The sequence below is a fragment of the Camelus dromedarius genome, chromosome 20 (genome assembly GCF_036321535.1).
Source record: "Camelus dromedarius isolate mCamDro1 chromosome 20, mCamDro1.pat, whole genome shotgun sequence".
NCBI lineage: Eukaryota > Metazoa > Chordata > Mammalia > Artiodactyla > Camelidae > Camelus > Camelus dromedarius.
The window spans coordinates 15,651,898-15,665,431 of NC_087455.1; the positions used below are offsets into that span (position 1 = coordinate 15,651,898).

The 13,534-nt window shown below is 33.2% G+C and overlaps 1 protein-coding gene across 2 annotated transcripts in view; it reads left to right on the plus strand.

Annotated features, from left to right (window-relative positions):
• Positions 1 to 13,534, plus strand: part of MRPL13 (mitochondrial ribosomal protein L13) — a 38,790-nt gene that overhangs the window by 2,964 nt on the left and 22,292 nt on the right. For both annotated transcript variants that reach the window (XM_010990994.3, XM_031439560.2), the window contains exons 2-5: positions 158 to 281; positions 4,544 to 4,637; positions 8,912 to 8,972; positions 12,849 to 12,935. In XM_010990994.3, coding sequence (XP_010989296.1) covers positions 158 to 281; positions 4,544 to 4,637; positions 8,912 to 8,972; positions 12,849 to 12,935 — 366 coding nt within the window. The remainder of the gene's footprint in view (positions 1 to 157; positions 282 to 4,543; positions 4,638 to 8,911; positions 8,973 to 12,848; positions 12,936 to 13,534) is intronic.

A 13,534-nucleotide genomic window follows, 5' to 3' on the forward strand; every position in this document is an offset into this window, starting at 1 on the left:
ATAGAAATGAAAACAAAACAAAAAATTATTTAGTGAAAGGATTTTTTCAGAATGATTATTTACTAACTGTAGGTTACATGTGATGATATATAACAGTAGATTCAATTGTTTCCATTTTAATTCAAATTTTCTCTGTTTCCTCTTCTGTCTTTTCAAGCAATGGGCCACTTTTGCTCGAGTTTGGTATCTCTTAGATGGGAAAATGCAGCCCCCTGGCAAACTGGCTGCCCTGGCATCAGTCAGACTTCAAGGATTGCATAAACCTGTGTACCATCAACTGAGTGAGTATCATTTTAGACCTGTCACTAGTAACCACAGCCTTCATGTCAGAAAAGAATTTTGAAGAAGTTTGACTGGGCTGCTTTAAGGACCTTTTTTTTCCCCCCTGAGGATCCCATATTCTATTCTTGCTAAAAACCTAAATTAGGGCACTAAAATGAATTTAGCTTCTTAATGGGAAAACCACACAGATGAGTTTGCCTGAGACAACCCCATTTTATGCAAAATGATCAGTTGCCCCTCTTTCAATCTCAGAAATATCCTGATTTGGACTCTAAACTAAATGTCCACTCTTATACATGTCTCTTCTTGTGGTAATGTGCATTTGAATAGAGAGGTTTTGAAAATGAGTAAATAATCTTGCCCTCTCTTCTAAAAACGCTTTCCCCCAGAAAGATCTATCGAGCTAGCTAGGCATGGAAATTTTACTTTTCACTGTTTTGAATGAGTAGATTTGCTTTTCTATATTCTTTTCCCAAAGCAAAACAAAACAGTTGTTTTCATACTAAAAGGTTTCTGCTTATTGTGGGTAGTTTTGATTGACTTCATTTTCCAAGTGAAGTCCCCCTACACGATCCAAGCGTCAGTTCTTACTCTTTATCTTGTTTGACCTGTCAACAGTATGTTTTGCAGTTGATCATAGTTTTCCCTTTATTTTGAAACACGAAATATACAGAGATAGACACATACATACATACATAGAGATGTATTCATCTATCTACATGTAAATATAGATAATATTTTAAAGAAAGTTAATGATGATGATGAAATGAATACTCATACACTTAGCATTTGAGTTATTTTCCTCTTTTTTGCCCTTACAAACATTGCTATCAGTATTCTTGTACGTTTTTCCCAGTGCACGTGTGGAAGAGTTTCTCTGAGTTCTGTCCATAAGGCAAGAATTTCTGAGTTCAAAGGCACACAGGAACCTAGTTTACCCTTATGCAGATGTCCTCTCCTGCCAGCAGCAGGCCCGAGTGTTCATTATCTCTCATCTCAGTAACTGATATTTTCATTCTTTTTAATTTTGACTATCCTGGTAGATGTGAAGTGCTCTCTTTGTGGTTTTAATTTGCATTTTCCTGATTGCACATGGAGCTGAGTATCTTTTCAGTTTGTTAGTGGCCTGTTATCCTTTCCCTTTCTGTGAAATGTCTGTGCATTTCTTTTTCCCATTTCTCCACTGGATTGTCCTTTACTTTTTTCTAACTTTTATCATGAAAATTTTTACATTTGCAGAAAAGCTCAAAGAACAGTACAGTGAATTTCTTTTTATCATCCACCTGGATTACACAGTTGTTAATTTTTTACCACATTTTTTTAGTTAGTCACTTGAAAATAAATTACAGATATCATTATATCTCCCCCTAAATACTTCAGCATATGCCTCCTAAGAATAAACATACTCTCCTGTGTAACCAAAATACCATTATCACACCTAAATGTTAACTGTTATAGCAATTCCTATATATATGGCCATATGGCCATCATTTGTCATGTTATTTTTCTGAGAAATTGTATGTCACTTTTCAGATAAAAATGTTTACAGTGATTGTGAGCACATGAAACACACGGTAAATGCTGATTAAACCAATAAATGTTAGAAAAAACTTAAAACAACATATTTGTAAATTGAAAATTGTTTGTGTTTAAGTTTTGATTTTAGTGACATCTTGTAGACATGAAAAGTCCAAGATTCTGCTGATGTAAGTGAAACAAAAATTCAATTCAGTCTTTAAAAGATAAATTTCTAATTTCATAGAAAAGCTGTTCTCCATTTACCAGAAGAGGATGGCCTGACAGGCAGCACAGAAGCTCTTCCGGTGTTCTAGCAGAATGTTTATTCCTCGGTGCTTAAGGAATACTTTTGCAATAATGACTTGCTTGTAAGCAAGCAGAACTTTAATTCAGTGGACAGATAAGTGTTACACTTTAAGAAGAAATTAGGTAGCTACTACTGATTTCATCTTCTTCCAAATTTTGTAGAAGGAGGGAATTCTCTTTCCAATTCCACATCATTTCCATCTTGACCCAGACCACATTTTCCATAAAATATTACTTCCCCTCCTCCCAGGCAGTTTTGAAGACAAATTGGAGTTAGTTCTGTCTCAGAGCAGAACACTGAAGCTGCAGGACTGATATAATGTAGCCCATAATGAGGCCTTAGAGTCCCTGACATAAAACTTTTGAGTTTTCACTTTGATTGAATTAGTTTGAATTTTATTTGGCCATTTAATTTAGTGCCTAATATTGTAAAAAAAGAAGTCAAATAAGGCCCAAAATCAAAGGTGGTGAATTTTTGTAAACAAACTCAAAATTCCTGTTTCTAAAAACTGCTTACTAAACTTTAACTTTTTAAAGAAAATGTTTTTAAGTTTGAAAGATACTAATTAATTTCTCTTCCAACATTTCTTGATCGGGTAGTAGAGTTCCAGCTTATATATATTTGGTGCATATTGTAAAATGTAAAATGTTTTAATTAAAATTTTAAAATGAAATGTCTATCTTAAGCGGATAGAAGAAATGATTGTACTATAGCCAGGATTTCAGGCTTTAGCCATAATATTGGCTTTTGTTTTAATATGTAACACTGTTAAAAACAAAGATTTAATTGCTAGCTGGTTTTATTTAGAGGCAACGGAGAAGAGCTCCTAAGAATTATTAAATACAATAGAGATTTGGCATAAGTTAACAAGGGAGAATAATTTTTCTCCCAGATTAGATGTTCATATCTTAGAGCTGAAAGAACATGATTTTCACCTGATTTGTTGTGTTCTTTCTAATGCCCTTTGAAAGATCCTTTCTGATCTCTACACGTGTGTTTTGAATGGCTCAAAATGCTTTTTGCATATTTAAAGCTTAAACAACATTTGAAAAATAAATTCAGCTTCAGTAGAAAGTTAAAGACTCCATTTTTCCTCAAATAGGTTGACACCTATTTGGAAAGAGCCTGAACAAGGTTAAATACCTTGGCGTGTGAGCTTTGACTAATCACTTAATCTTAACAGGCCTTAGCTGCTTCAGCTGTAAGTGTCTGGGTAAAGGCTAAAGTAATTTCGGCATTATTTGAGACTATATAGATATTTGTTCACCTCTTTATTTGTTCTTTTGGTTCATTTGGCCATTTGCCTTAGTAGCCCACCATGGGTCGCTTTTAGAAACATAAGTCACTTAATTCACCAAATATCGTCAGATTTTTCTTTTCAACCAACAAGTCTTAGGTCTCCTTCACACCTCTGGATTTCCTTACACTCTGAGGAAGAAAGCTCACTTACTTTATCTCCCTTCCTTTACTCTGGTCCTGTATAAACTATGAACTTCTCTCTGAAAATTCTTTCGTTCAAATTCAGACTTCTGCATAGAATCTTATAATGTAATCTTTAATTTTCTCATACTGTTCTTATTTATACTTATATTTAGTTGTGTTTTTTTTTCAAGTGAATAAGCTTCAAGAATCTTTTGAACTTTTTCTACCAGTAGAATAGACATTTAGTAAATGTTTCTGAATACTTGGTTTTGTGAAAGAGTGACTTGTGAAAACTTACATGTTGGCTTTTAGGGCTTTTTTAGATGAACAGCCAGACTAAGGAGTACTTTTCACTGGAAAATTAATCTAATACATATATTTGGATTTTCAGGTCATCAATGGTATCAAATGTGTATGTACTCATAGTTGATAGTGCCAGTTTAAATTTAACTAAATATTAGAAAAAACCTTGGGTTAGTAGTTAAGCATAAGATCACAGTACTCTGTTGTTCTCTGAATTTGAAAAAAAAATAATCAATGGTGATGTTTTACATTTGTTTTCAATTTACCTATTGATATAACATACCTTTTTTCATCTATGTGCATATTGTTTTCATTTCGCTTCTATTTTTTAAGGGAAATTTTGTATTAGATAAAGGTGATAAAGTATAATTATTAATGGTACACTTTAATGAAGTATAATTATTAATGAACAGAGTTAATAGGAATAACAGTAGTTTGCCTTTAAAAGATATATTGTTGTTATTGGCAACTTTATTAGATTCTCTTTTACCTTCCAGTGCTGAGATTTTCCAAATGTCTAGCCAACTATTTCTATCCTTAGATGAAACAGAGATCTGTTCAAGGATTTTTATGTCACACTGTGACTTGCTTTATGTGTTTTGATATTTCTTGGACTTTGATAAGTGTTATAAATAATCAAGCCCACTTTTTCTTAAAGTCAAGATTTTTCATACAAAATCTTTTTTTCTTTCTTTGTCTTTTTAAATCTAGGTGACTGTGGGGATCATGTTGTCATAATGAACACAAGGCACATTGCATTTTCTGGAAACAAATGGGAACAAAAAGTATACTCCTCACATACTGGGTAAGAATGCTTTTTTCAGGGAAGATAGGCAGTTGAAATGTATTTTAAGAACATTATTGATTTTTTTAAAGAGTATTTTTAAAATTTAAGAAAATACCAATTTTGCTCATGCTATATATATATGATTTACTCAATTAAAAAAACCACAGAACTGTGCCTAATACTAGTGATTATCTGACAGTGTTTTTTTCTGGAAGCTTTTCATATAACCTCTCTGATCTAGATTTTTCTCGTTTTTCAATCAGTCTTCTCACTTTCTTTCTGCTTCCAACAATTCATTTTACTGCTGTTTCTAGATCTTGAATGTCTGAAAGTACAAGAGATGTTGAAAGGATGGTGAGCAAAATCCCAGGTTTGGAAGATACCTAAAATCTTCACAACATGCCTTTCAAGTTAGAGGTCTCTCTGCTTGTGTTTGAATAATATCAGCCTCCTGGCTCATGAGTCAGCCCATTGATTCTACCTTTGACATGGTCTAAATTTCAGAAAGAACTCTGTGCTGTTGGGTCATCATCTGTTTTTCTCTACCTTGCATAATGGTCTTAGTTCTCCTTTTTTTGACAGTGTGAAATTGTATCTTCCACATGACATTCTTCAGATAATTTTGAGGCAGTGATCAGCATGTGCCCCCTGATCTGTCTTTTCTCTAGACTAAACATCTGTAGTTCCTTCAGAGTTCTTTACATGACTTCTCTTCACGTAGCTCCATTATATCTTGGTCACTATTCTCTGGGTATAATCATTGCTTGTCAGTATCTTTTTTAAATAAATACACTCACCTAGCTGTGTTCTGACAGTTTCCTAATCGAATATGACTCCTCCATCTTTCATTTACACAGTCTTCAATTGCAATAGAACTTTTCTTCAGGGCCATATCAATATGTGGTACACTGAGTTCACCATCAGCTAGAAACTAGGTTTTCTTCAGGCATGCTGCTGTTCAACCAGGTATCCGCCTTCCTGTGTATTTTGATTGCATTTCAATCCAACTGCAGTATCTTAAGTTTACTCCGTGTGAAATTTTATCTCCAGCTTTTAAGATCTTTTGAGATCTTGATTGTGTCATATAATGCGTTAGTTAACCCCTCAGTTTTAGGTCATGTACAAATTTAAGTATACCTTCTTCAATATCATGCAAGATATGGTTAGAAATGTTTATCAATTTTTTTATCAATTTTTTTTTTCCAGTTGTACCTTTATCTGAGACAAGCAGGCCTTGATTCTTCCATCTGTTTCTTTTCATCTCTTGCCCAAGTAGGTCTTAAATGCTGGAATAACTTTTTTGCTTCCATTAACCAGCCTTTGCCCATTCCTACACTTAAACACTTCCATGAAATTTTTATTAAACATAACAAAAATAAATTCACATTCATCTTTAGCAAATCTTGTCATATAAACCAAGTTTTATAAAATTTAGAGGTAATTGGGAAATAATGTGAAAATTCAAGATAACAATGTAATAAAAGCATAAAGGGAAGTCCTGACACATGTTGTAGTAATTCCTAAAGCAAGAGTATCTGTACTATTACTGCAAGGGAAGGAAAATAATAGCACATCCAGTAGTGAACAGCTAGTGTAAGGTGCCCTCGGGTGGTAGTGTCCCCCTCATAGTGTCCTCTCACCTGTGGAGGAAAATCTAAACATCTTTGCGAATTATTGGTACGCAGTTACCACTAAGCTTCATTACTCTTCATTTTATCCAACATATTGTGATTTCTTACCTCTCTGCTCTTACATGTGTTGTCCTTGACAGGAATATTTTCAAGAATCTCCTATTTATTCATTAAAACCTGGCTGAGGTGTCACCTCTTCTGGAATGGCTTCCTTATTTCTTCATCCCCCATAGGGTTAATCACTTTTTGTTTCTCTGTTTCTGTTGACTCTTCACTTATACTTTGGACACACTACTTTTATTATACTCATAACAGTTTATTACCATTATATAATTTGCACACTCTCCCAACCTCAGCCCAAAGCACACTCCAGCGCCCTGAGGCTGCCTCTGTGCAGTCAGCCCCAGTCCTCTCCTCAGGCTCTTCTGCGGGAAGTCCAAGCTCCAGCAGCCTGGCCCAGCCCAGCCCGCCCTCCGCCAACTCGCATCTCAAGCTAGGGATCACGTGGCCCTTCTGTGCCAGTTTCTCTCCATTCTGTCTGCCAAGTGGCTGCTGCTTTCTCCTCCAAGCCTCTGAAGCTCCCTGTCTGTCCCAGCCCACCTCCCCACTGGAGAGGGGGCTTCCCAGAATGGGGGCACTTTTCCTCCTTTGCCGCTCCTTCCCCAGGGGACAGGTCCCGCACTGATTTCCTTTTTCTTCTTTTTTTTCCCCTACCTGGTTTTGTGAGGGTTTGTTTGTATTTCCGATTGTAAGAGATATTCTACCAAAGTTCAGTAGGTCTTCTGTGAGAATTGTTCCAAATATAGATGTGGGTTTTGTTGTATTTGTGGCTGGGAGTGAGCTATTCATCCTTCTACCTCGCCATCTTGAGAATATCTCTGGTTATTTCATTTTTATATAATTAAATTTATCTCTTCCTTTGTAATTTCTTCTTTGTTTTTCAGTCTCAGAAAGTGCTTTTTTGTCCAGATGTTTCTTAAACTTTCATTTCTAATTGTTTTAGATGTTGGGTGAGATGGGTATATATGCACCTTGAACTTAAACATACAACTCCCCAGTCATCTAAAATGTGTTGGAATGAGTTGGAGATATCTATTGTTAAGTATCAGGTTACTGTTAGACGTCTCAACAGAATTTAGTGGTTTTTGTTTTTGTTTTTTTGAAAACAGGATTCTGTCTCATTTTATATGTATATATCCCTAGCACCTAGCATAATAGGCATTTGGTAAGTGTTTACTGAATTAACTTGAATTGAAAAAATCTTGGCCAACATTTAAAATAAATTTTCTTCTACTTCATTCAGGCTATCCCTTATTGGAGGAAAAAATGTGGTTACTTTTCCACCAGTAAAACTCACTGAGTATATCATTACTTGAGTCAGTCTCCTACTCAGAATTTTACAGTAGTTCTCCAAATCCTTCAGGATGAAGTCCAACTCCTGAAATACAATGTAAATGGTATTATGCTTTAGAATTTGCTATCCTACGTGTAAAGTTGGTGGTTTTTGCTGGTTTTTTTTCACGGAGAGAATGAACACAGGAATACAAGTCTAGACAGGTATTTCTTTTTCTGAAGCTGAAATTCCATGAAACAAATGAAAGAATATCAGTTTGAAAGTTATCTATCTTTCTCAGTAGACTTCTAAATTTGCTTCTTTAGAGTTTATCCCTAAAACATGGTTCTTTGAATCATCTTTAACATATTTTCAAGTCTTGTTGAAAGAAACTTATAAAAGGCATCACATTTAGGTAATCTTAAATTTTTCTTGCAGAGTCCACTGCCTTTACATTATCTTTTTCCCTTCCTCGAAAATTAGGCTTTATTCCTCCATTTAGTGTAATAAAACCTTTCACCTGTATATTGTTTTTGTTTTAAATTTCTTAAACACTTTCACTAACATTTTCTCATTTGACTCATACAAATCTTGAGAGGTGGTTGGGGCAAATATTACCATTTTTCTTATATGAGCAAACTCATATATAAAGAGATGAAATGAGTTGCCTAATATTATACTGGTAGCCACTGGCAAAACTTAAGATTCCAGACCTGAATCTGGGGCATCCAAATTACTAAGCTGCCTCCAGTACCATCCCAATTTTTTTTTTAATTTCCATCTTATCCATTCTATATATAACTTTGACCTGAACACAATTATTTTATTACTTAGCACCAACATATTAATAGGAAACAGTATTAATTTGCCTTCAGAACCAAGCATCTACCAGTATCTTCCCCAGATCTGAACCCTAGTTTATACACTTTTTCTGATTTGTCAGGGAATGGGAAACATTTTGGCACTTTGCTTTTCCTTTCTTAATTCAAGCAGTGATAATCGGTCATAGATGTTTGACTGAATGTTTCAAAGTGAATAAGAGAATGATGAATAACTTTAACTTCAAATAGAAATAAAGTTAGCCAAGAAATTTTCCAAGGTGTATAACTTTTTATGAAATAATGATTCGTAATTTGACCACTTAAGAGAATAGCATTTCAGATAGCATAGATTACTACCTAATTTTTAACATTGATGAACAACATAGTTTGCAGAAAAAGGTGTAATTTCATAATAAAAATTTCTTTCGTGTTATAAAAGAATGTTCGTTTTACGAATACTGTACCATAGCCTACTCTCAATTTTAATCTCTTTACTTCTTTTAACAGCTACCCTGGTGGATTTAGACAAGTAACAGCTGCTGAACTTCACCGGAAAGATCCAGTGGCAGTAAGTTTATTGTACTTTTTTATTGTAGTTTTTCCTATGGAAAGACTGGTTCAGACACTGGGTTTTCAATCTTCCTTTTCTTCTAATGTAGCTAGCTAGCATTCAAGGCTATAAATTCTTCACTATAACAATATCACACAAGTTTTGATAAGTATTATTTCATTATCGTTCAATTCTGTATCTTTTCTAATTGCTATTTAATATGTTTTATATTTAGTCAAAGATTTGATTTGTTTCTTTGTATGTATTTTGTCTTTTCATTTCCTGACATCTGCATGATCACCTAGAATATATGATTGCTGAAAATGTTTTGGGGTGATAGATGTATGTATGTATATATGTTCATATTTCCATTATATCAAATATGCTGTGTTGTTCCAATCTTATATTCTCACTGACTTTTTTATTGTTGTTGTTCACTTGATTTGTTGATGACCTGAAAGAATAATGTTCAAATCTCAGTTGTGGATTTATTAATTTTTCCTTGTAGTTCTGTCAGTTGTTGCTTCATATGTTTTGAAGATTTAGTGTTACATAAATTTAAGTTTGGAATTATAATCTTCCTAAAGAATTGATTAGTATGTATTGACTCGCTTTATCTCCAATAATGCTTTTTACCTTGAGGTCTATTTATTAATATAGCTGTATCAACCTTTTTATTATTTTTATTTTTGCTTCATATATCATCTTACAGTTTAAACTTTACTGAGCTAGATTTTATTTTTTTCTCTCCTTTCTTGCCTTCTTTTGGATTGAGTTTGTTTATTAGAAGTCTAAGATTAATCAATATTTTTACTTTTCTCAAAATTAAATCAAGGCCCCCAGAAGATTTTTTAATCCCTATTCTCCCTCGCAATCTATATTATTTTCTCTGTTCAAGATTTTTAAGAACGCTTCCAATTCAACATTCTTGTTATTGTTTTATACTGTTACTGATTTTTTTTTGATGATCTTTGCTTACAGTCCCTTCTTGTAACTAGGATCAATGTCCTTCTCCTTGAAGTACTTTTTGTTGACATTCCTATTGTAACATTCTCTGAATAGTGAACTTCTACTTTTTTTGTCTGAAACTATATTTTTACTTTCATACTTGAAAGATAGTTTTGCTTATATATGCAATTTTAGAATAACAATTTTTTTCTCTTGGCTATTTGAAGCTATTATTAAAATATATTTTAATTTCATTATTGCTGTTGATGTCAGATGTCACTTTGCTTCTTTATCTATATTCTGGCTTTTCTTTCTGAATACTTTTAAGATATTTTGTTTGGCTTTCATTTTTATATGTTTCATTTGGCTTTGGTTTTTATGTTTCTTTGAATTTTGTTATTTATCTTGCCTGAGGATTGGTGTCTTCTGTTCTGAAAATTTATCAGCTCTTATACATATCTTCTAATACTGGCTCCCTTTATTCTCTGTTCTTTCTCTTTGGAATTCTGGTTATACATATAGTAGACTGCCTCATTTTATTGTGCATGATTCACTACCTCTCTTTTATATTTTATGTCTCCCTGTCTCTGCTGCATTGCCATTAATTTCCTTAGATCTATGTTCTAGTTCTCTGATTATCTTTTCACCAATGTCTGATCTGATTAACCTTTTTATTGAGTTCCTAATTTCAGTTATTGTATTTTTTTCATTTTCTTGAAGCTTCTATTGTTCCTTTCTTTTTCAAGTTTGCTGGTCAGTTTTGATAGTCTTCTGTTCCTTTGTCATACTTTGGTTCCCTCTTGCATTTCTTTAAGCATAGTAAACAGAAATTTACTTTATAAATATTTTGAAATATTTTTAAAATTAATTTCCAGTTTATTCAGGTATGCTAACTGTACACTAGGAGGCAGTATAGTCCAACTTTTGATGTTAAGAAAATTTGATGTAGAAATTGTTTCAAATTATTATTTTTTTATGAACAAAGATGAAATGCATTACAAAATATCTGATGAAGGCCTTGAAAATATTTTGAGTTAAATCTGTTTGAATTATTACCTCATTAAAAGCTCTCAATTTTTCTTTAAATCTTTATTTTGACTTTATGTTTTGAAAAAGAATGGCTTGTTATGGAAAAGGTCAGTTATTTTACTTCCAATTCAAACAGTAAGTGTTTTTCTGGAATAGTAGGTCTTCTGCCAGCAGACGTAATTTGCTAATCAGTACTTGGTATATGTTACTTGTAAGGGAATTTGTTTCATAATGCATCCTTCTGATTAGTACAATCTTGGAATATTACTTGTAAGGTACATTAATTAATAGATTTAAATAGTTATTAGTAGGTTTTTAAATATTTCAATATATTTTTATAATTACACAGATCATTAATTCTAAACTCAAATATATTGAGTGAGCCCTTTCTTTACATCCTTTATTTCTGTCATGCGTTTTAGTTTCCTTAGGAATTTCTGTGTCCTTACATTTTCCTTCTAATATGGATCTTTCCTTATCTTTATTTTCCCTTCTGTGGTTTATAAAGTTATTTTGTGTGAAACAAGTATCATGTTTCCTAAGTTACAGATTATATGAAGAAGATCCTTATTGTTTCTTAACCTTATTCTCTTCTAGCTTTCTCACTTTCTGAATTCCTTAGAGTTTTTGCTTAAGTCTATGCAGCTAGAATTACTTATTGCATGTGCGCGTTGTGTCACGTTTATTTTGGGTTATATGTTTGTATGCCTGTTGACTTCTCTCTCTCCTGGCAGCTCGTAACCTTTTCATACTTTCCAGCTTTCTCTAATTTGAGCGTTACGTTTGCATTTTTTAATAGGGCACACTTTTAAAATGCCAATTTATTAATTTAAATAAATACAACTAAATTTTTAAAGAACATGAAGACCAAATGCTAAGTAACCATGCTATACAATAAAATTGCTATTAGGATGATACTCAGAGGATATAATGACTTACTTATCCAGACAAGATGCTGACTAGTTCTGACATTGTCAGTTTCTACTTAAGACTTTAAAACATTAAAAATTTTAAAGACTAGTGTCAGTGCTGGCCAACAGAAATTTCTGCTATGATGGAAATTTTCTTTGCACTGTCAAATATAGTAACCACTCGCCACATGTTGCAGTTGAACACTTGGAATGTGGCTTATGTGATTCAGAAACTGAATTTCTAATTGCTTTTAATTTTAACAATGTAAGTCTATATTTAAATAAAGTCTCCAGAACATAAAGTCTTAACAGCACTAACATAGGAAATAAATGGGAAATTTATATGTGAGGCTGTGAGCTTTTGTGTGTAATAAAGTTTTGTCGTCTGACTTGATGAGAAAATAAAAAGATTAGGAAATCCTCTTATAGTGCAGCCTAATTCTAACATGTATTGTTTTAGTGGATTTAGTTTAATATATGCCAAATTACATCCTTGAAATATAAGTACAGATGATAAAAATCAGTTTTACACTCCAAATGTCTAATAGTTTTACAAAGAGCTTGCAGTGTATTTGTATACACTATATACCAGGAGGCCCCAGGGAAATTATGGACCACAAGGTGACACTGTGTGGCCTTCTTGACAAAACATAGATAAGACCACATTCAGGCCAACAATGAGGATAACCTTAAAAGAGGAAAGGTAACTCATGGAAAGGGTAGTTTGCCACCTTGGAATGGGTATGGTAGGGAGAATGGACTTTGTCTTCTTGATGAGTTACAGAGAGAAACATAGGTGTGATTGCAGGTACCGTGTGTCTGTTCTGGGAGTAAGCTTGCCTGGTTTGAATTCCAGCACCACCACTTATTAGATAAGTGATCTCAGTTTCATGCCTTTCATATTCATCTTGAGTCTTAGCCCACTCCTTTTCATCACTATCTCTAATTCTGTTTATATCCCATGTCACCTTTTTCTTACTGAGTTCCCAGTGTGTCTGTTTTTCAGATTGTGAAACTAGCCATTTATGGCATGTTGCCAAAAAACCTTCACAGAAGAACTCTGATGCAGAGGTTACATCTTTTCCCAGATGAAGTAAGTAAGTCATTGATGGTGCTTACCTAAATTTTCAATTAAATATTTTGTTATCTTAAAATAATTACTGTAGTTATTTTCAGTAACTTTGTTAACTTCTGAAATTTTTTTTGCCTTTTATGGTGAACACACTATAATAACAGTTGCTTCTATTTTAAATCATAAAGTGAGCCATCATTGGACTAAAAATCAAAAGGCTATAAGTTCTATGTTTTCATTTTAATATCTGCTTTCTTTGAAACAGGGAACTATAATTAGAGCCCCTGTTAAATTGAGGGTGTTCCATGATAATTTCATGAACTATAAAAAAAATACGAATTTAGTTTAGTTTTTATGTGACCTGTTGCTTCTATGAATCGTGGATTAATAACCTAGGTTTGATTGTTAATTGTTTCCCATGATTTAACCTTAGAATACTTATTCCACTTAGAATTTGTTCAACTAAATAGTACTTGGAAAAAAATAAACATTGTTGCTTATAACTCTTATACTAATGTAAGTATTTAGCTTTTTCTCTCTAGTATAATATAATGAAACACTAGAAATTCTATAATAAAATAGTTGAATCCAGGCTCTGGAATCACACTGTCTGGATTTGA